Below are 27,105 nucleotides of genomic sequence, written 5' to 3' on the forward strand. Positions count from 1 at the left end.
CATACAGTGCCACACTCACCTACATCCATCACTCACCCAAACACAGAGGAGTTTAAAACCTGTGGTTCCTTACTGCCTTTTGATCAGGACTAAACACAACAGTACCCATCAATTTAGATTTCAATACTCAGGATACCAACTCTTGTGGGTGACCAGACAACTCAGAATTGCCCATGATTGTTGCGGTGTGATGTCATGATTTGCCTCAGTTTCCCCTGATTTCTCCCTGAAGTTTCCTTCCCCAGGTGGGTTGTCAATCACCCTTCCTTTCCCCACCCTTGACCCCTGCTGGGCACTGTCTACCAACCCAGAAATTCCAAGGGGAACGTCGAGCAATTGGCAGGTTCAAAGGATGCTCTCTACCCCCTGGGGGCCATTGGCCCACCCAGGTGTCCCTCTCACCTGAGACCCCCTCTCCCCGTGCCTGGTTGGTGCTCCCTGTGTTCCCTCCCCTGCCCCCTGCCCAGGTAAAAGGAGGAGGAGGAGACCACGCAGTTGGGGTTCTGGTGGAGAATTCTGTTAGAGTTCATTGGAGTTATTGCAAGATTCAGAGACTGTGCCACCAAACAAAAACTCTGGATTAAAAACTCTCCATCCGGACCCGCTCCTTTCTTCACCTCACCTTAAAGGTTTCTCCAGCTCAGGAAGGCCCGAGGAGTGACCCCTCACAGCGAGCTCCAGCCCGCAGGCACTGGGGCTCGGGGCATGCCCGGATTGTCCCCACGTGCCCAGTGTGACCACAGGTACTGAACAGCGACTCTGGGGAGAAAACGCCACGGGTGCCGCTGTTCGGTCAGCAGCCGAGCCCAGACCGACCAAGGCAGTCCCGTCTGTAATACTGGTATGCACCAATACATGATGTGTGGATGTTTTGTGTTCTGAAAGCACCAACAAAAAAACCAGTGCACCTACCCACTGCCCACTGCCAACAGCTCAGCTGCCCACTCCTCCCACCTGCCTTCTGTACCTATCTTGTCCAAAGCAAGTAAGCACTACTCAGAAATCCTCCCTAGATACTGCCTGGCAGAGGGAGAGATTTCAATCAGCATCACCCCTCTGCAAGGGATACGTATTTGTTAAGCATATCTTGCCTAAATGATTGATACTGATTTTAGGATATGATTTCCTTTGGATTGTTATTCTGTTTCAGGTTCATTTTGCAGGTGGGATATGGGGGAAGGAGTTCAGATCATCCTCTAGGGATGGCTGGATGCATCTGCTCTGCAGGTCAGCCTCCTGCTGATTGTCCACCCCCCACCATGAAGGGCTGTGGCTACAGATTTAACAGAGCCCCAGAGCCAGCTCAAAGGAATGCTGTGCAAATAACAGTTGTATTAGGAAGGACTGCTGGCTTTATTTTCAAGGCTAAATACAGCAGAACTCAAAACTTCCTATTTTTAACTCAATTTCTCAAGAAAACATGACGCCTGTGTCCTTCTGTGTGCTCGTCTCTCTTCACAAATAACTTTTGCCCTCACTGGCATTTTCAGCCAAAGCTGGCTGCATGTGGGATGTGGCAACATTAAGGTCTTACAAATTCTGTGAAAAGCAATGGCCAGAAAGGACAAAACATCTGGGCAGTGTCCCCAGTGTGGGAAGGGCAAGCACAGTGTGGCTGCAGCACTCACCACATGGCTGGCTGACAGCTCCAGCCTGGCACGGGGAACCAAGGCACCAGGCTGCAGGAGGCACTGCAGGAGAGGTAGGAGCACTGTCTGCAGGAAATAAGGGTTATAGTGTGGAGGTGGGATCACTGAGCTGGGAACAGTGTGAGGTGATCAGGAGTAGGAAGGTTTGGGTATGTAGCAATGGACTGGAGATAGGAGAGCAAGGAGAAATGGGACTGGTGAAGGATCTAGAAAGATCTCAGATGTCTTTTTCAGCCTAAATGATTCTATGATTCCATGTGATTGTGGAAGGGAAGGGCTGCAGGACGCTAATCTGTAGGAAACATGGCTTCATTAGCCTCACTGCTTACAGGATAACAAGTCTAAAAAGGGAAAGAGCTGATATTTTTCCTGCCATTTCCCCACAGTCATGGGGACAGAAGATCAATGCCTTTTAACTTCTGCTCTGATCCTACTTAGTACTTCACTTGCACAGCTGAAATCTGCAAAGCATTTTCTGGGATGCACTTTGCATGAAAAAGGTTTCTGCAAAATAGGGTCTTAATTGGGTCTGTGCAGAGAGCTCCCTGTGACCCTCTGCAGGGCTGGTCTGGTCTCAGGCTCACCACAGGCATCCCAGGGCAGGACTAGGCTCTGAAGCTGTGCTTTGTTACCACCTGAGCAAACAGTTCAGATGATGAGCCTGAAAGACACACATGGGTCAGGGGATATAAAACAAAGGATAAAGAAATAATTTTTACCTTATAGATCTTGCCCTCTTCAGTACCAACAAGAAACAAATAGTCTATCTTTTTGTGAAAATCAAACGATGTTCCACTGCCTGTTAACAAAAAAAAAAGGTCTGTCACATAGAGAATTGGTTCAGCTGGCCAAAACATGCTTCCTGCCTATGGTAAACACACACTGCCTGTGTTTTCAGAAGTGATTTATTAGCCAGAAGCTCCCAAAATAAATCAAAGACATCCCTTCTGCTAAACTTTCCAAGCTGTGCATGTCTCCAAGACCTGCAATTTGAACAGCCACCCCAGAGACATGTAAAAGGGCACTGAAAGAACCAGAAGGGTACTAGAAACCACTTTAGCCCAGGATTCATTTTACTAAGAGTCAAAAATACCTGGTGCAAACATAAGTATTGTAAGGATCTGGCTGCCTACTATTGGGGAAGAACAGATCTTTTCTGTTTGTTTAGTATCCGCAAAAATGTAAGTGGTTTCCTATGCATAAAAGAGCCCAGTGAGAAAATACCCCATCATACCTTCCTGTTCTCTTTTTTCCCTTAATTCACAATCCATTTAGCAGGCTCACTTCAGTAAAGCCAATAGCAAAGAATGTGATTTGAGAAGAAATCCTCTGCTAGGGACAGAAGGATTCCATTAATGTCAAAAGCCCTGAATTGTGCAACATGGTGAACTATGTTTAAAACAGGTGTCAACCACAAACAGGATGTGACTCATTGAGATTTTGAGGCTTCTGCTCCTGAGGCAGACGCATCACCATCCAAGAAAGCCATTTCACATGCTGATGAAAGAAAATTTCAGCAGCGTTCTTGATCAGAAGGGGGGATGTCTGTTGAGTGCCCGAGCTACTTGAGGCTGTCCCTGCCAGCAAGGATACCCACAGCAACCATCAGATGAGAAACAGGAAGGAGCAGACAAGGCTCAGAATCACACAGTTACAGAAACTTTCTGCACAGGCAGTCATCTCAAGCATTATGTCTTTAACATTAACAAAATGTAGTTCTCAAAGGAATTGTTAGGGTAATTTCAACTCTCTAATACCATCTGCATTTTTAACATTCAAATAGATTGTTTAATATTCAAGACAAGTCTTGGAAAATCCATTTCCCAGTAACACTAACAAATAATCCCAAAGCCCTGAGAGTTCTGCAGTGTGCTGCTTTAGCTGGTTTCTTGCAACCTATTGTGGCTCTGCAAAGCTTCCCACAGACTGTTCAGCAGTTACTAGCCTAGAAACACAGCAATCCTTAAAAGCAGAGCAAGGCCCTCCTCCAAACAGAGGTCCCATTTTCTCAGCCAAAAACAGGTGTAGAAGGATGATAAGAGGATTCCTCAAGGACTTCCTTGTGTTCAGGACCTCCAGAGCTGACTCATCCCATCCTATCTCAAGCACAGGATGATCAGGATGAGAGGATCCAGCCTAGAAGAACTGCACTGACTCCACTTTGTATGGAGGGAGTCTAACATAGTAGCTCAGAATAGATGCTGTATTTTTACAGAACCGAAACTCGATGAGACACATCCCAAAACTGGCTGGGTGAACTGTGCACCCAGGAAAGGGCAGAGGTTGCTTTTCACCTTGATTTTGCCAGTCCAGATCAATGTCTGACAATAAGAACAAAACTGAGTTTTGACACCAAGAGGTATGTGCTTCATCCACACAGAGATAGCCCAGTAAAATGGACATTTCTTGAATTTCATGTTCAATTTATCTTTTTATGTAAGTAAAGGCAATATGTAACCAGCAAAACTTGACTCAGTGGCCATTGCTCCAGACAGACTTTTCCCAATGCATGATGAAAGCAAGGAGGCGTAACCCTCCTTTAGCCCCTTTTCATCTCAACACCCTGCTCCCAATTTAATTTCCCAGAACGACTGATTAGAGGCTTTGTGTCAGTAATTAATCAGCATGGCAAGGACTTGGGCTCTTACCAAGCGTTTGCAGCTGCAGCCCCTCTGGCCCCTGCATCGTTTCATCTGCTGACAGCCTGATGACATCCATGTGAACCAGCTCATTCTGCAGGCAGAGGAGATTCCACATGAATAGCATGCTTTGCAGCAACAATACAGAGACATTCAGTACTTTGAAATGGCAAATTTTATGGAGGAATTTAAAAAAGCTGCCCAGAAGTTGCTTAATGTTTCACATTTGGCAGCTTGCTAACATGGTGCTTTCCACAAAATCCTCAGGAAACTGATGCTTTGGTGCACTGGAACTCAGAGCCACTGGTACATCACCTTGACATGTGCACTTGACCTGGAAAATTTCAAGTTTCAGGGCCAGTGTTTTTCAGTGAAAGCTGGCACAGTCAGCTTAAATCATAATGTTTAGTTAAATCACCCTGTGTGGTTTAAGATGAATATTTCATATTCTGAGGGAGCTAGCTAAAGCCTCACATTAATGAATAGTAACTTATCATCTTTCCAGTTCTTGCTTCTTAGCATCCTGTTATCTCCAGAGCGGCCTCAGTTCAAAATACTCTCAAATTCATGGGCTCTGAGATGCCAACAACATCTAGCAAGCAGTTTGCTCCAAGGGAAAACTGCCCCATGTTTCTGCTCTCAGCAGAGTTCTAAAGAACTATCATGACATTGCTGTGCAAGGTGGTGAACACAGGGCCAAAGGGTTGTGTCCCAAAGAGTTTACAGTTGAGGTGGGAGACAAAAGACAGATGTAAATAGACACAATGTAGGTAAATATAAAGAAACTACCAGAGGGAAAATTACATTCTCAGACTAGCTTTGGGAGTTGGAATACCACTGCAGAATGCAGTTAGTTGTGACTGTAAGAACACCCTGGGGCTCCAGAGGTCTCTGCCAACCCAAACCATTCTGTGATTCTCTGATTATGTGATAAAAAGAACAAACAACTAATGATTAGTGAGCAATATGGGCTGTGGACTGGATGGTATAATCTGCAAATATCCCACTGAAGCACCACTACTTAGCTCAGCAAATTAAGCTGTAGTTGAAGCTTCTTTTAGCCCAGAGCAGGACTCAGGTGGAAAAAGAATTCTGCCTGGCAAAGTCAACCCCAGGAATTTCAATGCTGGGGAAAGTGGAAGAAGATCTTGTGGGCACCTGTTCAGTACTACAGTTAAGAGAGGACAATGTTCTGTAAGGCATTTCTATCATACTCTGGGGGTACAAAGTTACAGAAGATTCAACAAAGGTCAAAAACTCCATAATGTTCTTCCTTCTCACTAATTCTCACTGCTGCACACCCACATGTGCTGGCCTATTGATGGCAGTAAATTGTTCTCTGAGAGAGCAGCAAGAAGCAGGACAGACTCCTGCAGAGTTCCACCTCAGCAGCTCTTACACCACGCTGGTTACAAGTCTGACAAAGTGGGCAAAGGCAGGAGAGATGCTAAGAAAGAGGCCACACGTGCTGGTGTACATGTGCATGAACTGGAAAGAGCAGTGCCCAGAGGAATCAGGAGCAGAGCATGTTCCACTGCACATCCAAACAGGAGTGCTGGTGGTTTGTTGGGAGTGCAGACAGGACAAGCTAAGCAGGCACTTGCCTCTGCTCAGGCTCCCAGGTCTGCCTGCTCTCCAGAAAGCATGTGCCCTGTCCTAACGTGAGTCTGGTCTGAAGAGCAGCTTTGGAGCTGCCTGCAGCGGGTCACTCCCAGCGACAGACTGTGATCTGTGCAGGCCCAGAGGTGAGCTAGCACACCATCGCTGTGTTCTGGTAGAAGGGCAAACCTCGAGACCTTCTTTCTAAGCACACACCTTTCTGCAGCCTTCCTCTAAAGATTTCACCTGGCAGAGGCTCCTGCGGACGATTTCTGCAGCCCCCCCTCCTTCACAAAGGACTCTGCTTGCACAGACTCCCCTGCTGTGCTGGTTTTATCTTGTACCCAGCTTCACAGCACAAAAAACACTTCTGTTCCTGGGGCTTTTTGTCACCACAGCCATTCACATATACCTCTGGGTAAACAGCATGCTGACAATTTGGCCTTCCAGGAATACCAAGCAATAATATGTTGCTTCTGCCTAATAATTGCAGAGCACTTTGTAAGCATTAGTGAATCAGGCCTTACAGCTGCTGTTTTCCCCTTAGTTCTTATCATCCTTAAGTGATGAAGCAGGCCCAGAGCTGTTCAGTAATTTAGCTGTAGGTCACACAGGAGGGGGTGAACTATGACTACTAATCAAACACGAGATTGCTGAGCATCAGCCTGAGAAGCAGTGCCATGCTGCATCCCAAACAATTCTTTGAAATGGCTGAGACATTTCTCCTTTTTGATAGGCAATGTGTGCATTCAAAGTGGGGGCACAGGATCATCCAGCAGCTGAAATCCTGCATCCTTCCTTGTTGTTTTACACCTTTATGAGGACCCAAAGTCAAGTCAAGACAGTCTAAGTACACAGAACTCATGTGTTTTTTCATGAAATTTGTCCAGTGTGATTGTGCCCATTTCTAATAGAGACAACCACTATGGTCAAGGCAGATCAACTGTCCCTGGCTAACATTTGACAACTCTTCTAATCTTGAGTGTGGTTTGCCAAATATTCAGCTGGAAGAAAGAATGAAATTATTCCCTTTGTGCTCTCAGCTTTGGAAGTGTCACACAGCTAACAGTGTTTGAAGAAGCTTTATTTCTGGATAGCCCTCTCAAAAAGATTAACGAAGCACTCTTTCATTTATTCCTTGTTTGCATCAAGGTTTTGTAGAATAGAAAACATCTGGAGTGTCTTCAGTTTTACTCTAAATGAAACCCAGAAAAAGCTCTTGTGAAACTGGAATTCAAGCAGACTGTTCATTTCTCCTTGCTGGATAAAGATTATTAAAAAACATTATTTTCATCCTGTTTCTTGTTTTTTCTGTTGAATATCTGCCCCTCTAAAAATGTCCAAAGCAGACAGCACCTAAAATGTCACTGTTTTCCAGTGTTGTCCTTCCTATTAGGTTCTGGCAATTTCAGAGGTAATTTCATCTAAAAAATAAAAACCTTAAAACAGTCTTTTCACATGGGTAAGGCCAAGTTCATTAGAGTAATGCAAGGAATAAGTAGAAATTACAATGGGCTAAGTGGATGCAGATCTTAGAAGTCACACCAAGGACACTTAGAAAGAAATATCTATGTGCTCAAGGGACAGCAAAAACACAGATTACAATGTAGAAACAGTTAAGCAAAAAGACCTTCTGCTGGGTGAGCTGCTATCACAGTCCATCTGCAGACACTTAGGGTGTCCCAGTGGTGGGTTTTCTCTGAAGTAAGAGACTTCAGCCAGTGTTTCCTGCCTCCTAAGGGGACCATGCTGAGCACACTCAGTTACTGGGGCTCAGTTGGTAAGTGCAACCTGTCAAATCACCTTGGATGTGTCTGGCTGCAGGCATGTGTTGTCCACTTCAACCCAAATCTTTTGGGCATTCCTATTCAAGGGATAACACAGGAGCTGAGTGCTGAGACACTCTTAGTCTGTCCCTGTCTAGGGTGCTCTTTAGGGAGAAGGATTTGGGATGCATTTGTAGAAGGGTTTTTTGATTCTGAAGCTGCATGTATGAACCTGGAAAAGTCTACAAAAAATAACTTCAAAATCTGTGCCATCTGCCCGTGCTTACACTGCTCTTACACATTAGGAGATGTGTAAGATGCTTACACATTAGGAGATGCTCCTGTTCCTGAACTGGACATGAGGTTAAGATTTATATATAATGCTAGAAATTAATCCCTGCCATGGCAGCAAGGCCTAAAAATTTCAGAACAGGCAAGCCTTGGTATAACAGATTGAAAAATGAGCATCCTAGGATGTAAAGAAATTTCTTCTTCTGTTGAGGAATAATGGGACAGCTGCTTCAAACTCATATTTAGGGCAATGCAATTATTTTTAGCAGGAGATTTGAAATCCTTAAATGTAAAATGAAATAGCCAACAGAAAAACCCACACATTGAGATTCAGAGACAAGAATCTAAGGGTCATTTTGGGACATTAATTCTAGGTTTCTATCAACATATTTCAACATACTCCAAAAGGAAAAGCAAACCAAGTCAGGGCATGCAAACTAGTTTTAAAAAGTTGTATTGGATGTGTATTGGAGTAGGCAATGTCATGGCAGGGAGAAGCTCTCTGCCTGTCTGATAGCATGCTGCCATCCCACTGCAAATGCAAACTTACTCTGTACTACTCACTCTGTCCCACATGGGGAGAAATTTAAATTGACCCTCTCCCAATTCAAATTGCAATCTGTAGGGGAGCATTTTGGGGATGAGAATCTGGAAGCTGTGAAATACAGCAGATTATTCTGTTCTGTGTCTAGTTGACCCTTCTGGGACAAAGAAAGTGTGAGAACAAGGACCAGGCTTGAATTCCTGCTGCTGCCAAGCAGGAAAATGGTCTCTCATTTTCAGGCTCATGGGGGGCTACAGGTGCAGGCAGGATGCAGGTTAGGTTCTGACAGTGAGTAGGCTGACCCTGCCTCATTTCAGAGTTTAATGTGGAGCCCTAGATCCAGCTGTGACTGCACCAGCCGCTATTGCTAACATTTCTTTTCAAGCTCATTAGAAATAAAAATAATACTAATGAATCACTGAACTTTTGAGGCAATTGGTTATAATTTGACTGGAAAAAGAAATTGCCACCTACTGTTTACCTTAACTAAAGTCCATGAAACAATCCGCCCATCTGAGGAGACAGAGAAGAAGTTGGAATTGCCATCCATGTCATCCTTCTGCCACTTGACCTTAAAAACAAGAAGAAACAAGAAGACAGTCCCAGTCAGCACAAGGCATTTAGCATTAGCAGGACAATAGTCCCATGGCCTCAGCAAGGTCTTCTGAAATCCTTCCTGAAGAGTAACTGGTTTACACCCTGGAGGCTTGCTGGTGTGAGCACTTATCTCCACCAGCAGTTTTAGAACTGTCCTGAGCACTCTGGTCAGTCACTTTCCTGCAGGATGCTCCAGCACAGGAATAAAGCCCTCACCTGGGAACTCTGCACCCACCCGTGGCCGCTGGAGCACTGCCATCAAGGACAGCCCTTATGAGGTGTCTGAGCTATGCACCAGACCTCTACACCATGGCACAGCACCACCACAGAGACCCCTAAGACATCCCCAAACACCACCAGTGGTGCCACACAAAGGTCCCCAAGCATTAGCCTTGCCTTTCACGTTTGACTAATCACATTACTCCATTACTTTAGTGCAGTGCCATATGGCTACCCTTCAGCCAGACAGCCCCAAACTAGCTTTCTGCCCCTGTGAGAGGTGCAGGCAAGACCTTGCCAGCAACATGAGACAAGGGTCCTTGGGGCACTTCTGTTTCAGGGAGATGAAAACTTCTCCATTAAAATTGAAATCCTCCCTGCTACCTTCAGAGCATCTCTCTCTGCCTGGTAAGAAGATTTGCCTTTCGACTGTGACAGCTCAGCAGGAGAGATCAGAACTCAGATAAATGGCTTACAGTTTAGAAGAGACATTTCAGTTAGACCAAAAGCATTAAGAACACTCGATTTTCAGATCTGGGAATTCAATCAGACAGAAGGGAAAAGAATGACTTGTCACTGGGTCTGTCAGCACACACTCCTGTTGGCATCTGTCAGATCAGGATGGGGACAAGCACTTTAGAAGATTCTGAGAAGCTTTTCAAAGGTGTATCTGTTCCTGTCCAAGCAATGGAGCAGATAAAGTACCCTAAATATCATCCCATAAACATGATGAATGAGTTTGATCATCCCAGAACTCACCAAATATTCTAGCCATGACCACTTATGTAATTCATACCTAGTCCAGAAAAAAACAGCCTTCTCAATACTTTAATTACACAGATTGGGTATTCCTGTGACAGGTCATTGCGAAAAATTGTTAATTTTCTTTTGTAAAATTGTTTATACTGTGAAGTTCTGTGGAGCATGAAAATTAAGCAAGAGTCTTGGCAGAGAGTAGTTAACCCTCCACTAAAGGTATTCTTCCTTTTCTGAGGAAGGAAAAATAGAATGTAAAAGGAATCCATCTGAGAATACCTCAAAATGCCAGTTTCATGCCTGTAAGACACAACTGAAGAGCTTTGAGTGGCTTATACCTTCGAATATCCCTGCACAGGTGAAATTGTAAGTCTCTATGTGGAACTAATTCTGTTATCTGGCATTAAAGGAATAGCATAATTCAATATGACCCAGAATAAAATGATAAATTATTAAAAAGCAGGTTCAACAGGACAATGACTGCCAAGGCTGACCCATTGTGGACAAAATGTGCTGGATATATCTATTCCAAGAACATCTCCCTGTGATCATGAGCTACTGCTGACAGTGATAGTCACCAGCAGCTGCTTCTGATGAAGGAGGTGGTGTAGTGAGAAGTTTTAATTCAAGGTGAGAAATGCAGAGCTCAGGGACACTGGTTACAAAAACATGTCCAATCTGCCTCATGCTGGGCACAGAAAAAAGATTTTTTAAATGTCACTCTAAAATGGTCTGACAGTAAGATGTTCTTATGTGTACATCCAACACAGTTCTCTAACTCATGTTCTTTCTCTCCAGCTTGCTTGCTTGTCCCAAATATTTGGGAAAAGCTTTGCAGACCATCAGACCACTGGTAAACACATGGATGAAGGTTCAGCAGCTGTAGTCCATCCCCACTACTCTGTGCAGACACAACTTCTGGGTCCTGATGTCTACATTAACATGGAGTGTTGCAAGAACCTCATCCAGAGACGACCAAGCAGCATAAGAGCTATCATGAGTTCATGGGGGATTTTCCCAAGCTAATTCCTTTCAGCATTCCCAAAGCAAAGAGATTTTACCCCAGGGTTTGCCAACATCCAATAACCTCTCTCTCATGGAGACCTATTCAAGTTTTCACCTTAGTTAGGTGTCACAGCTTTTACTCCATTACATGGATAGGTGGGATCACCAGCCCCAAAAATCAAGTAGGCTGAATTGCTTGGGGTACTCTTGCTCCTCTATTCAAAGCAGTCAACAGTACTTGAGTTAGGTACTTTTTGTAGACAGCTTGTAAAACAGCCTCTCAGGGACACCAGGTTCTGCCCTCAGATGACTATTAGCTGCTCTCAGTGATGGCAGCTTGAATTTCAGAAAACAGAAATTGGCACTTAATACTTTCAATTTTCCTTCAACACCTCTGACACCTTAATCGTGTTTGTGATCCTTTTCCTCCTGATCTCTGAATCCCATAAATGCTTATTAGAGTAATTAGCCCTCATGATACTGCAATCAAATCGGGCATCTGCTCAGAACTGGCCTTTTCTCTGCTCCCAGAGGCTTGTCAACATGGCACAGCTTCCCATCATTAGCTGTATCCATGCTGTGAGGGGTGGAGCATTCGAGGAGAAAACCAAGCAACTGTCTGCACAGGGGCATGAAGTTAATTTTTCCCCTGAAGCATGTGATAATCAGCCAAGGATTTTGGCTGTGTGAAACTATTAGAGCAAAAGTTCAACTATGATACAATCAGAGTAAAGAAGCACATGAGAAAGAAAAGTGTGTAAACAGCAGAAAGGAGACAAGCAAGTAAAAAGCAGCAAGCGTTTTCTGTTCTTGATCATGATGAGAACTGTAATAAAAACAAGCAATTTTTTCAGTGATCTTTAACCTGACTAATACTGCCGTGCAAAATTAGTGTGTGAAACTCATTGCTGTAAGAACCTACCACTTTTTCTTCTGATTTCTTAAAGCTTGATTATTTATAAAGAAGTTGAGAAAATTCAAAACCTTATTTAATACACAGGAATATAAATATTAAGACCTCACGTTCATTACTATGTACAGCAGGTTAGCAGGGTGATAATCCATTCATTTCTAGCAAGAGAATACTATCATTTTTGTCTGTGGTGGCTGGTAATGGCTCCTGTCCAGCAGGAGATTGGACCATTTATCCAATCTGATTTGAAAACGCCCATGTTTCTGATGTCATTCCTATGAAATAAATAATGCTTGATCTGTTTTCACGGGACACAGGCTGTAAGTCACTTGTACTGGCACAATACAATTGGTCAAAATCACTCTGGCCCAGAGTCTGGAGTGTGATGCAGGCACCAGCTACTGCAAACACAGATCTGGCTAGCCCTTGGCTTGCCAAAATTCAGGTATGGGGTAACCCATGCAACACATGCACATTAACTGATGAGCAATTCCTTCTCTTTCTTTACCTATAATTATCCTTCAAGGAGGCCGTTGTCAGCATTGCAGTACCATGGCCTTGCTGATACCTGCCCTAAGTGAAATAAGGCAGATTTTTTGTCATTCAGGGCCTGAAAAAACTAATAAAATCTGCCCCAGCTAGAGGAAAGACAAGGACATTATCAATCCTCCCCACACCCCAGTTCACCCTTACATGGACTGGCCAAGTAAGACACTCAAATGACTTTGGCATGCAAACATCTCCTTATGCTGCTGAGGAAAGTTCATGCTATTTTGACCTGGGGACAAATTAATTCCAGTGCCAACCTGGCTATCAGTAGACTCCTAGGCAAAGCCATCATGGCAATGCAGGTTTGGAGGGACCCAAAAAGCATATCTATTCTCTTCTGAGGTGAAATCAGACACTCCCCTGCCACTGGTGACAATTCACATAGGTTGCTCTCAGAAGTCTCCAACTCGACAACCGCCCTGTAGATTATTAATCTGTGCTTAATTGCCCTTGCACAGAAGATTTCCTTTACCAAGAGTCAAGCCAATTACTCCTTACCATCTCCCCAGTGGATGCAAAGAACAACAGTTTATTCCCCTTTCTGAAACAGTTCTCAAAAGGGCAAGAAAAGTTTGTGCCACTGTTCCCTTCTCTTTTTCCCTCTCTCCAGCTCAAATCAACTGCCTCAACTGCTGCTTCCAGGTCCTGTCTTCAGGACCCAAGCTTTCACCACTCTTGTTCTTCCTCTTCAGCCTGGCTCTGCAGCTGCAAACACATGGCACAGGACTACCCTGAGTTACAACCTCCTCTCTCTTACATTCTTGCTAATTAATAAGAATGACACATATCTTTGTGCAACAGTATTCCATTGCTGATCACTGGTGGTGATCTGCTATACTTCCCCTTGGGCACCCTGCTGCCTAACCAGCCATCTCCTGTTTCGTATCTGTGCATTTAATTTCCCCTCTCTAAATGCAGTATTTGCTCTTGTCTTTATTGAATTTCATCACATTGATTTTGGGTCTTTCTTCCAATTTATCAAGATAATTTTGAACATAATCATGTCCTGCAAAGTACCTTGTCCTCCCAGGGGGGCTTCCCTATTCTGTAATTTGAGTTGTTAATGAAAGTATTGATCAAAAAAGACCAGAAGTGACAGCTGGAGAGTCTCACTTGTAGCACTTTCAGAGTCTGACAGTGAGCTCTGTATAACTGCTCTTTGAGCACACTGCCTGAGCCACCTGAGCAGCTTCTTTATGGCCATTTTACCTAATTCTTATTTCTCTGCTTTGGTTATATGTAGGTCACTGTGTAAGCCTGGATCAAAAGCTTTAGTCAAGTCAAGATGGATTGAGATGATAACCTTGATTGCTTCTCCCTTATTCATGAGGCCCGTTTCTCTGGAAAAAAAGGAAAAGAAATTGTACTGGCTTGATAATCTATTCTAGACAAATCCATGTCAGCTTCTCTGAATCACCTTATTAGCCAGACATTTAACAGTAGTGTTACCATTTATTCAAGTGCTTTTCCAGTCTTTCAGATTGGTCTGACTGGTCAGTAATTCCCGGGGTCCGATCCTATAATTTTCCTCCAGATATTTTTCCACTCCTTCCAGCCCTTGGAGATCTTTCCTCCTTTCCCTGACCATGCTGGTGCTACAGGCCAGTGTGCAGCCTGATGCACTGCTGTGCTATTACCCACACTTTTTGACCCCCTATGGCTGGCTTTGGATGCCTCTGCCTGGGTGAGTTGTTGACATTGTTTTCTGGGCTCTGGTACTCTGTCTGTGCCACTTCCCCTCCTGCATTCAAAGACAGGCCCTTTTAAGAAATAACCTGAAGATGCCTTTTAGCCAGACATTGGCTCTACAGCATCACTGAAAAATGTGTGGGCACTGATGACAGTAGACCATCATATTTCAGTCTGCCCATGTCACAGGTACACAAATGAGTGTGAATCCATAGGTGACAGTGGAGTGGTGCTTCCCCTCATCCATGCTGCAGAGCACATCCCAACCCTGCCTCTGAGTCAAGGTATTAACTCAGCTCACATGCTGTAAATGGGCATGCACATAAACCCCAGCCTCTGCCTAAAACGCAGGACAGTTGTAGCCCAAAAACTCTCTGAAATGCATATAATGGCAAGAAATTGGTCTGGTTATTTCTTTAAGTGCTCTAGGGTATGTTTAATCTGATCTTGCTGATGAGCAAGAACTTATCTAAATATTCTTTAATATGCTCTTTCCTCATTCTGACCTGTGCTTTTATCCTCGTTACATTAAGCAGACAGTCTCAGACACTCACTGTAAGATTAAACAATACAGCATCAAATATTTCATCCTTATTCATAACACTCAATAGTACCTGAAAGCTTGCTTTAGTAATAAGTCTATATCTTCATTCCTTTAACTACTTACATGCTTCCCAAATATTTCCCCTTTGCCTTTTATGACCCAGGATAACCACAGCTCACTTAACACATTCACTTCTTTTTATTAATTCATGTTTGTGCTTTTCCCTAATAGTCAGCTTTAGACATATCTTTGTTTCTGCGCCTCAAGCATTTCTTTGTAAGTCACTGTTGAGCTGTAGATGCAGCTGTACAGGCTCCTCTCAAAGACTGCCATTCTGCCCAGCCCATCAGCTCAGGGATTTCACTCATCTGCCTCCTTAGCTGAAGAGAGACACAGACTTGCAGAAGTCCTCGTGTGCACCACAGAAACACAAATGCTTCCCAGCCCTGCTGTGCTCTCCAAGCCACCCTCTTTTGCCCATATCTTGGTCATGAAAGGTAAGCAGTGGGATTAGGACCCTTCTCCTTATATTCACACAGGCTAAAGACTTTTACTTCAGGCTTCCCACTGGCAAACATCTGCTCCTTGAACAGGGGAACCAGCCTCAGTTCTCTCTTGCTGTGCCTGACCTGGCAGCCAAGCACAGACAAAAACCCACTGTCCAAACCACATTTCCTGTGTCAGAATGCACAAGCCTGAGCCAAAGCAAAGTGCCAGAAGAGCTCTGGGGCTCTCTTGAGGTGGACAAGCTGAACATGTATGTGCTGTGCTTTAGCAAGAGCACAAACTCTCATGGATGCAGTTTGGCTGCATCTCTTGCACAACGGCCCAGCTCACCAGCTAGCAGATGAAAACCATATGGATTATTGCAGAGAGAGTAAGACAGACCAAATTCCAACCAGGAATACCCATCTAAACCTGGGCACGCTAGTCCAACTGTGGGCACCTTTGATCTGTGTAGTGGACACTTTCTCTATTTTGCAGCTAGCTTGTCTTTTAGTCTACCTCAGCATCATGCTGAGGGCTCATGCTGAAGTGCAGACTTACAATAAATCACTCCACAGGTCACTTCTTCCGAAGCCAGTTGATTTGTCTGTGCTCTAGTGTAAATATTCTCCTAGACTACCTTACAGCAGTTTCTGATTTGAACCAAGAGGCAGTTCTGTTTCTTCATGCTGTTACCCTCAAATGTGCTTCTTGTTCCTGACAACTTTGAGCAAAACAGCATCCAGAAACATAAAGTCATTACCAGAATAGAAGAAACATTCACTTTCTTTTCCTGCCAATGACAAATCACAATTTTTTTGTTTATTCTCCTCTCTGGGTCACTTAACTGTGCTGTTTGCCAAGGGATCTGCTGGCGTGAAAGTCTGCTTCTACACTCAGCTTATCCAGAGTCCACTGACTTCTTGTTTTGCTAGAGCAAATAGTTTGTCCCTCCTTGCTGCTACAAAGCAGCGCATCTACAGCAAAGTTCTCAAATGTCCTCCATCAAGGACATTGCCAGCTATTCTGCATTTGTTGCTTATCATGTCTGACACAGTAAGTGGACTTTAACACCTCCCAGAGGATCTTCTGCCAGCAACTACAAGCAAAGCCAAGGCCAGGCACCCTGAGGAGCGTAAGCAAAATGCAAGGCTGCTCTCCTGCAATCAGTCACAAGAGACACCCCAAAATTAGTCACTCAGCCATCTAGAAAGTAAACTTAACTCACAAGCAAAGTAACTCCAGCATCAGTTTCTATACATCAAGAGACAGGAAGAGCAAGGCTTAGAGGCGAGGAACAGTGCAGTGTCTGGAGCCCTTCCTCAGTACCAACCTGGACAGCAGTACAAGTTATTCTATGTAGAGGTGGGAGGAAGGAAGACAGAAAACTTCATTCCTCACCATGGTTATTTGAGATAAAAGCAAAAACTGATATTAGTCCAGACAACTCATTTTGACTTAAGGCAGTAATGAAGATTTTAAAGGGCTATGCTAACTGAGTGCAGCCTGGTCAAAGGTCAAACCAGCCCAGTCAGAGGCTAAGCCTATATTTGGTGAAGAAAGAGCTCCTGGGTCCTGCTTGCACATGAAACATATGATATTACTGTGGAGAAGATTTAGCTGTGCTCTGGTTATCTGTAGGTGTGGACTTCCTGCCAAAGGTAAATGTGGGCAGGCAGGCAGGCAGGAACCTTAGTATGGTTCCAGCTGGTCCTTCAGTGAGGGGCACCAGAGCCATGGAATCACCATCATGCCCCTGGTGGAGCCAGCACAGCAGGGTACAGCATAAAGGGCTCCTGTCCTGTGATGCACCCTGAGCAAAAGAGATTGCTGGTCTCTATCTGCACTTTTTGCCATTCCTGTCTATTACCTGGGAAACAGACAGCATTTCTGCTGTGGAATGTGTAGTAAGAATGAAAGATCTCAAAAAAAAAAATTTAAAAAGGTGTGCTTTGGTCAATATTGTCATAGAAGGTATTACTGCTTGATTTTTTTTTCCTCAGAAACCCTACTGTGAAAGCACAGTCCCTGTCCACATCTGTGTCCGTGGGCTCTAGAAAAATATTGGTATAAACACAGTGAATCAAGCCACAACAAAAGAGGAGGCCACCCCAGAGATGAGGAATCAGGCCTGCCATGTGGTGAGAGTGGGGCTGTCACTGTCACACTCAGGAGTCTTTGCACATCCAGGAATTTCAAGGTAAAGAGTCCATGAGTTGGGGTCACCTCTCCGCCACTGCCTGAAATACCTCCATGGGGAGTCTGCTGGAGACTCTTTTGAGGCAAAAATGACTTTTTAGGCCAGGAGGCTGATGCCTGCATGAGAACAAAATCAGATATCCCAGAAAGGCTCATCTGAACCTCTCCCTCCTAGAACCTATTTATTGTTTAAAGGAAGGCAGGTCCCACAAGTAAAAGAGAAGCATTAAGGCTGCCTTTCTTTCAGTGACATATAAAAAAATAAACTGTAACTAGATATTTAAAAAAACTAACTTTAAGGAGCACAGGCAGATATATCTGACTCTGTAAGGCCTGATGAAATTCCATCTAGAGTACTTAAGGGAGCAGCTGAAGCAATCTCTGAATTTCACAGCAATTAGCTATGAAAACTAGAAGAGAGCAGAAGTCCTGGGGGACACGAACAGGGAAAAATGCCCCCAGGAAACACAAAATAAACCTGTCTTGAAGGATAGGTTAAAGGACAGTGGATGAGTCAGCCTAATGCTGAACTTTGAGAGCTGGAACAAAGTATTAAGTCATCTGTACATATGTACAGGATAAGAAAATGAGAATCAGTGAATATGGTCTCCTCAAAAAAAGACCTTGTCAAAGAGAATTTATTTTTTTCCTTATCAGGGTAACAAGTCTAAAAGAAAGAGTAGATTTGTTATCTTTAATTTTGTAAGGCTTTTGGCATACTCCCTGTGATGTCTTCAGAAGAAAGATAAGAAATTGCTGTGAAGTGGCTGAATGCTTGAAAATGAATTCCCAAGAGTTTAGACAGCGATGTCTTGACCAGATGGGAGAACATCTCTAGATGGTTCCCATGAGGGACTATCCATGTTTCTTTTAACTTTTTTAGCTTTATTCTTTTAACTTTGTCTAGCCTCTGTTCTAGGTAGCCTCTCCAAGACATCAGGCTCAGTTTTATACAATATTTTCATTAGTAAGTTGCATACTGAATTGCAAAATACACAGAACATTTGCAGATGGTGCAGTTGAAAGACATTGAATTCCATTAGGATAAGGACTCTAAGTTATCTTGAAAAGCTGGAGACATGGGTGACATGTGATAAAGACAAGGGCAGAGGGACACAGACAGGAAGAATAATTAATTAAATGTGTATAAATTATGGAATTTCTGGCCAAGCAACTGAAATGCAGAAAAACATCAATGGCTGGCGAGGGAATCAGCAAAGTGATACTGCTGGAGTGGCACAGAAATATTTCCACATGTATTAACAAGTGTGTACCATGTAAGACACAGAAGGCAATGACTCCAGTCTGTTAGTACTGGTGGAGACAGCCCAGTCTCATCTTGAAGAAAACACTTCAAGAATGATAACGCAACGTCTGTGAAGGCATGATGGGAAGAAGGGGACACTCTCAAGGCCTCTGCCACTTCTCATTTCTGTCGTTCACAAACAGTTTCCCAGTTCCAGAAAGGAAAGTTCAGTTTTATTTTAAATTCAGTCTCACCTCTCACATGTTTACTATGTGTCATGTTCAATCACACTGTGACTGTTTTGTTCCCTGCAATAGATGAGACTGCTTTGTATAGCAAACAAGTCTTTTGAGTCTGAGTAAAAACTGATGGGGAGAGATAAATGAAAATTACTTGTTACTTAAAAATAAATCCATTGAAAAATGTTCCTATCTTAAAATCTAGGTTTTCTTTTAAATGCAAATGTTTCAGCTATGACAGGAATCTGCAGATAAGGGAGCTGCTAAGCAAATCAGTGCTGTTTAGTCTTTTGTAGAAAAATTTGTTGACATTTTACCATTAAATCAGGCAACAAGACAGAAGGATCAGTTCAATTTGCTTAGGAAGTAAACTTGCCTCCATGACAGAAGCCATTGAAGAGGTAAGGTCTATAAGGAGTAACTCCTTCTAAGGTGAGTCAGTAATATTTAAATATTTGGCTGTAGTGTTTACCTTAGAGAGGAAATGGTTTAGACATCTGATGAATATCAAAGTGTTCAAAGATTCCAATGTCTCTCAGTCAGTTTGGGCTTCCTGCATTTCTCTTACATCTTTAATGAGCAACTCTGACCTAAAGGACTCCCTGCCATCCTATCTGTAGCAGAGGCAGAGATTTATTCAGATGTCTCCTTACTTTACTCACTATATGTTTGTGATGATGAACATGGCAGTTAGGAGAGTCAGGGTGGCTGACAGCTTGGTAACAGTAAATTGGTACTGAAACAAAGTCAGGTGCTTCATCCACAAAGAAATCAGGCAGCAACCAAGGCAGCCAGCTTGAAAGGATCATATGTCACCAAGCGAAGATGCAGGAGGAAGAAATCTTTCAGAATACCTATGATAATGAAAAGCATCTCAAAACCCCCTGGAATAGAAGACACAGCCCAGCACTGTCTGGATGCTCCAGGAGCAGCCCTCAGCTCCAGCTGTCAGGCACCCATGTCATGGGCATGAGGCTGGATGATGACTTTATTCATGGATACCACCAAATACTGGGCCTATCTGGTGGAATGTAGCTGTTCTGGCTACAGACAATACCAGGAACTTCCCATCTAATAATTTTGCAAATTATTTCTCTACTTCTAGCAGCATATAGCTACTTACAAGTTTTACTACAAGCATTCTCAGGGTTTTCTCCTCCAAAGTCCTTGAAAGCTTCCTGATAGCTGAGGGAAAACAATTAGATGAGCTCAACAGCAATGAGGAAACACTCTAAGATAAAATCTCACATCACATTTCATTCCATAAAAACTCCTCCTTACCACTCTCCTACACCGAGATCAAGTGCCCTCCACCTTGATGGGATCTTTCTGGGATGCAGAGGACCAGGTTCCATCTCTTCAGCACAAGAGAACTCAAGGGTGCAAGGTCAGCCAAGAGGAGCAAGGAATTGGGCCTACTGCATCAGACCATCCACAAATTTGGGGTACAGAAAAAGGATAGCAAAACCTTTCCTACTAAAGAGCATATGTGGTGGTGGTGGGAGGAACTCAGCAGTAAGCAGAGAGCATGGACACAGGAGTGCCACTGAAGCAGGGCAAAGGCCTGAGGCTTGTGCATTACTCATGCTTCAGAGACTCAGATTTATCTGAAGGAAGCAGAGCTCAGTTATAAATAGCACTGGATAAGGCTGGCCCTACTTTCAGTTTGTTTTCTTCCTGCTGGGATTTGGATGCTCTGCTTTGTACAGTGTTTCGCCAGGAATCAGTGTGCTTGTTCCCCTCACAGCACTGCCCAGTGAATTTATTAGGCTGGCATGATAACAGAGGAGGGAGGAACCAGACATTAGCCTGTCACCTGTTTGTCCCCTCAGTGCCTGCGTTCCCATGTCAGACACAGCATGAAGCTGAGCAATGCATGCCAGAGGCCAGCAAGGCTCAGGGGTATTTCACCAGTTGATATTCACAGCTCTTGGTTTAAATTCTGACTGTGCTCACGGCACAAGATTCCCAATTTGCAATAGACAAAATACGAAGTTTCCCACTCTGTGTGCAGGAAAAGCAGGCACACAGGACAGGCAGGTTAACACCCAAACCCCCAAGCTGCCTGATGCTGCTACATCAGAGACAGGGTCTGCAATATGCCTGGCAGAAGATTCCCATCACCACAGGATCAAGTGGATTGCAGCAGGGATGGGGAGAGACTCTCCTGGGACCTGCTGGATGCTGAGAGCCCCGACACCACACCAAGCTGTGGCAGCTCACCGTGGCTCTCGAGGTGGGAGAAGGGTGGGACTCATGGCCAGCCCCAACTCCCTGCATCTCACTATGTATCAATGTGACCTTGCCTGCAGCATCCCTGCCCAACTTGCCTCTAACTCTGCCATTATCATTCTCTTGCTTTCATTTTATCCTCTTCAGAGCAGCATTCTGTTGTTTCACAGGCTGTATAAGAGCCATTAAGACCCATCAGTGTATTTATACGTACACTATAAAGCAGCAGAACAGAATTCAAAGACCCAAGCAACCAAACAAATGCATTACTACCTCTCTGGTATTTTAAACCTCAGGCTAACATCTTCCAACATCCCAAGGCTTAAAGGAACTTCTAAATTTTATAAGCGAAATTTTCTCCACAAATTAGCCCAAGTGCAACTAACAGGCAAAGAAAGTTTCTTGTATGTTGCTTGGAGATGCCAGAAAAGAAATAATCAACCTGAAAACCCACAGAAGGATGGTTTGGATCTTAAGTAAAAGGAAGAGGGTAAGAGTAGCATGAGAGAAGAATCTGTTTAGCAAGAAACAGTGAGAGCAGAAGGTAGAAAATGAGTTCTGCATCTGAATGAAGTACAGAGGGAAATGCAGCATCAAAGCAAAAAGAGCTCATTTTTTACACAAACATTACATGATCTGCAATGGACACTTTGCTAGACAATTTCTAACCCAAAAGAATCCATGCCCAAGGCACAATTTAAAAATAACCATGAATAATTTCTGAATCTCCAGAAGACACAGATACCATCTCAAAAAGTACAATGCCAAAAAGTTAAACCATCAGAGATTTTGTTCATTATTGTCAAAGACATTTAGGAATAAGCATTTGGATGTTTACCTTTCCTAACCTATAGTGGCTTAAAAAGTGTCCAACAGTTTCGGACAAGGTATAAGCACACAGCAAAATTTTATCCAGCATTTCTGCCACTGGACTATCCTGCAATTTCCACCACTTCTACCACGCATAAATGAGCCCAAAGCTTCCAGATGAATTTTTGTGGCTCAGCACAGCCTTTCCAAAAAGTGGTAGAAGTTAACTCTGTGGGAGACAGTACTTCCTCCATTAGGGCTGTGCCTGTAGTGAGCTCTCCCAGCAACTGAGGACAAGCAGAAAGCTGCTGATCTTGACCCTGACTTCTACAGCAACATATGGCAACTCTTCCCAAGCACAGCCCCTCCCCCCCAGCTCCCTCCAGGAGAGGACAGGGACAAAAATGATGCTACTCAGTCACTAAATACCTCATGGTGCTGCAGTGAGGAGCCCAGGGCCAGGACAGGACAACTGCTGCTGCAACAGCCTGTTACTGGACACAGAATTCAGCGTAGGGAGCAGCTAAGGACTGCAGGAGGAGTAAAAATGACTTCCAGCAAGGGAGCCTCAGACAGACTGAGATCTCTGGACCCCAAATGCATGCTTACTAGTCCATTAGTGTTTCTCCACTGCTTCCTACTTCTGTGCAAGTGCAGAATGAGTGACCTCTCTGGTCTCTTTTACTTCTGGGATGTCAGAAGTTAATTCAACTTTCTGTCCTGTTTGTACTGGGCAAGGTAAGCAAGGCACAGCTGGTGGTACAAAAAAATGTAGTGGAAAGCTGGAGCTGAAGAGGAAGGTCCTCCCTGCAAACATTGAACAGACCCAATATGAGAAACACAGTTGTCCTGCATTTCTGAAGAGGTTTGATGCTAAATGACCCTCACAATTAGGTTTGTGCTCCATTTTGCTTTCAGGCTACATTCCTCCACCTTTTTTGGGTTCAGATTCCTTGCCTTCAGGTCTCTGTTGCTTTCACTTCTTCAGATTTCTGTTTCTCCTCCAGAGTTATTCCCTAGCACTATCATCACAGGGTTGAATGAATTTTTTTTTCACTGAACTCTCCTGAGAAAACACCTATTTTGTGCTTCTTAGTGAAGGCAACAGGAGGGCTGTTGAGGCTGTTCTGATACAGCTGATCTTTATTCTGACCTTGATAGAAACCTTCTGTCTTATATTTTTCTTGTGTTTTCTTTGCATTAAAAAGTTTGTGTGCCTGAAGCCAAAGGAACAAAATATTATGTGAAGCAGTAACATCTCAGAGGCAATGCAAGCAGAAAAATCTGTTTGTCTGACTGCAGATGACAGATTTAGGAGAATGCTTATCATCAGAATGAAACAATGTGTTGGTGTGACAGTGGATTATGAACAAAATCCTTTTTTTTTTCTCCTAAGTGCAGAAAATATGATCAGCTTCTCAGAAAGACCTTTCTTTGTGGAGTTGTGTTCAGAAGCACAGAATGGGGTAAAGAACAGCAGGCTGTGCTTACTTTAAAGGGATTTTCATTTACTTATATCAACAAAACAAGAATTCAGTGAGTCTGGGGTGGCTTCACAAACTGCAAAAGTTCAGTGTAGATTTATTTAAGAACTTAGATTGGAACACAGAAAATAGATAAATAGAAGGGGTCACACAATTATGTGACAAACTCCAGTGAGCAATTTCAGGTGTGTTCTGTCAGGTTGACACTTGAGAACTCTCCACAAGTTCTGCTGGAAAACTATTCTGCAAGCTGACACTCCTTTTAGTTTCCTTTGGCAGTTTGCAGGCTATTACCATCTTGCCTTGACTTCTTCATCCAAACCATGAGCACCACATCTAACTTGGCTGGGATTTGGTGAAGAACCAGCCCGCAGTGGCCAGCCTTTTCGCTTCCCATGCACAAACATGCAGCAGAAAATAATTCTCTCAGGAGGCCATCTGAAGCTCCATGGTATCAGCTCCTCAGGGAGGCCAGATCAGCTTCAGTAAATCAACACTGAACAAAGATGTGTTTCTTACCAGTGAGATCTCCACAGCAATTCCAAACCGCACTGTCCACATGGGCATGCCTGTGATACCCGAGATTTTCTTGAAGCACTACTAAAAGAAATGTTCCATTTGCAGATCCTAGTATCAACACTCTGCGGTGGGAATTTCGTCAGTAACTCTGATGGTGAGCAAGTAAAATAAAAAATTATTTTCAACCCTCTGCAGCAGGATTGGCTCTGCACTAGTCTCAGCAGAAATAACATCCTTTTGGCTTGACGTGAAAGTAAAATAGAAGCTCACAGTGAAAACAAATCTGTCAAATAAGATGTGTTTTAGGAAGGAGATTGAACAACAGAAACAAACCCTTACACATAGTTTCAATTATCAATTCCTGATTCTGAACTACTCGAGCTTCCAGATAGTTCAAACCTAAAATATTTGGTATATCCCAGTGAAAAAAGGTAAGAGAAAAATCACTCTTCTCAGCTGAAAATAAACCCTAAACATAAACTTTTTAAAAGAAAGGAGAAAGAAAAAATAAATCTAGAAAAGGAGAGGCTCTATGCTGAGAGCCCCTTCCCAGCAAGGTGCAACTCCTTCCAGAGAACACAGCTCCTGTGGCTGCCAAAGTCTAGCCCAGTAGTTCCACGTTGGCCAACCTCATTAACCTCCAGAGCCAAGCCCTGGGACTGAGCCACTGACTCAAAAACATGGACTGTTCAGGGACTTGCTTTGTAGGCCTACTCAGAGATGATGGGAGTGTGAGGATTTTGCTGACTAATTGAGAATTATTTTGATTAAAGTGGGGTTTAGGTTATTGCCACACAGGTTTTTTTTCCCAGCAGAACATGACAGGTTTGACACAGTTTTTCAGGAGGTGACTCCTTTTAAGCTGGTGTTTACATTCAAAGCTAGAGGCCTGAATTCACTGAGGTGAGAGATAATTTCTAGTTCTATGATCCTGTGACACCTGAGTTTGATGGTAGAAGGTACAATGCACTGCATGCATATCCATTCATATGCACATGTTTATTCCTCTCTGTTTATTTCTCTCTGAGGATTTGGATCCTCACCAATTAGTAATAAGCAATTAGAAATGTGTAATTTAAAACAGTCTAGAATTTTCCATTATTTACAATGCAGTAGCACTTAATGCATGGGAGATAATTGCCAAATCTATAAGTAACCATTGCTATGCTCTTTTAAAAAATAGGGAGTGGTATAAGGTAGACAAGCACTTTCTTAGGTAATAGAAGTAGAAAATTTGTATTATTTTATTTTGCTCTTAACAATGGGAACATTGCATCAGCTTTGTTTTATGCAAACGTACTGAGATATTACTAAGTCACTGAAAATGAAACAGCACAAGAAAAGAGCTGTCAGTCTGCTTTACCCACTTCCCATTTTATTTCCATTGTGAAAGGGCTGCATTGTTTTAAAAGAAAAAAACCAGGCAGTCCAGAGAACAAAGGCTCCTAATTGCTCAGGATAACATTGTTACTTTTCTACTTTGTTCACTTTTCCTACAAAAAAGGGAGATTTTTTTTGAAGTCTAATATCTAGACAAAGATTGGCCCTCAGACTAGTGGGTGGGGGGGGGGGGGGGGGGAGAATAGGGGATCTTTGAGGTAAATATGAGAGAAAAGGCATCATTTTCTAGAATCACTTAATGCCGAATGAGGAATAACAATCCAATGTCTCAACCTAACATATAGTCCATGTTGCTTTTCATCACACTGAATGGAGTGAAAATCTTTTCTAAACCTTTTGGCTGATATTGACAAATGCTTACACTTCAGATCTTTCCAACAGTGGTACAAACTCTTTGGATTGATGTACCATCACCTAACTACTAACTTTGATTGCTAGTTTTGTAGAAGTTAAAAATTCTGAAGTTTAGTAAAAATATTGGTACTTTAACCACAGAATCACAGAACACTTTGGGTTGGAAAGTTGGAACAAGACCACTCTGTTCCAACCTCCTTGCCATGCACAGGGACACCTTCTATGAGAACAGGTTGATCAGAGAAATTTTCTCATTGCTGAAGAAAACTAACAATTATGATTCTCAGCACTCAACCTGTGTAAATAAAGAAGCAGGTACTTCTTTACACATCTATCCATATCCACAGAGTAGTTTCTTTCCTTTTCAGAGCTATCTTCTTAGAGTGTCTAATGATTTTTTCCACTTCTGAGCCCCACTGCTGCCAAGTGGTACACGTAAACCTACCCCTACTAACCCCACACCTCCACGACTGTATGTCCCTGCTCCTGGTCTGCAGGGAACAGGCTGCTAATAACACCCCTTCAGCACACAGTCCTTTCCAACATCATCTGGGGCACAAGGAATCTGGGATTTTTGTATCTCTAATGTAACAGTTGCAACTTCCTATAGCATGCTGCAGCAAGACCATAAAAAACTTCACATAGGACTTACTATTTTGCCAGGCTTTTCTACTGTAAGCCTAAATGGCAATGGGAAAAGCTCAGAAGTTTTCTTTGTGGTTGGGTGTGTGTGTGTGTGTGCGCCCAGGTTATTGGGTTAACCTCTTATAGAAGAGCTATAAATATCTGCTAGAGGAAAAGCTTTGGACAGACAGGCAGGAAATACAAAATTCATGTCTCCTCTGAAATGTTACATTTGCACAAACTCTCTGTTTCTAGCAAGCAGAGGTCTGCTCTTGGCATATTCCACATTCATCTGCAGTCCCATCAGGTTCTCTTGATCTCCTGGAATTTACTGGAAGATGGAGCCATGGCTGGGGGACCATCCATGCACGGCATGTGCCAAAGTTCAAGGAACAGCGGTGTGAGGCTGAATCAGCCAGCCTAAGCCAGCTGACAGTCACAGTCACCACAGCAACATCTCTGGCCCAGGCTAGCAAACCAAACACACACCCCTGCACCTCAACAGGCTCATACAGACCGTGTTGAAATTTGTGCTGCCACACTTCTACTGCTAAGAACAAGATCAAAAGCACACGTACTAGTGCTTCAATCTGAGCTCAGATTACCTTGCAGACACAGCTGGTTAGCTGGATGTAGCAACATATTTACCCTGAGCCTTCACAGCACCACCCATCTGGTGTCTCTTTGTGACAGATGCCAGAGTGGCAGCAGTTTAAGAACATTACCTGCACACTACAGTTCTGAATTCACT

The 27,105-nt window shown here is 43.5% G+C and overlaps 1 protein-coding gene across 1 annotated transcript in view; it reads right to left on the reverse strand.

Annotated features, from left to right (window-relative positions):
- The window catches only part of DNAI1 (dynein axonemal intermediate chain 1), a 136,160-nt gene that overhangs the window by 46,886 nt on the left and 62,169 nt on the right, over positions 1 to 27,105 (reverse strand). Inside the window, exons 14-16 of the mRNA XM_041461843.1 lie at positions 8,970 to 9,059; positions 4,298 to 4,382; positions 2,369 to 2,448 (exon numbers count right to left, since the gene is read on the reverse strand). Of these exons, the coding sequence (XP_041317777.1) occupies positions 2,369 to 2,448; positions 4,298 to 4,382; positions 8,970 to 9,059 (255 nt within the window). The remainder of the gene's footprint in view (positions 1 to 2,368; positions 2,449 to 4,297; positions 4,383 to 8,969; positions 9,060 to 27,105) is intronic.

The sequence above is a fragment of the Pyrgilauda ruficollis genome, unplaced genomic scaffold (genome assembly GCF_017590135.1).
Source record: "Pyrgilauda ruficollis isolate IOZ18807 unplaced genomic scaffold, ASM1759013v1 scaffold155, whole genome shotgun sequence".
Classification (NCBI taxonomy): domain Eukaryota; kingdom Metazoa; phylum Chordata; class Aves; order Passeriformes; family Passeridae; genus Pyrgilauda; species Pyrgilauda ruficollis.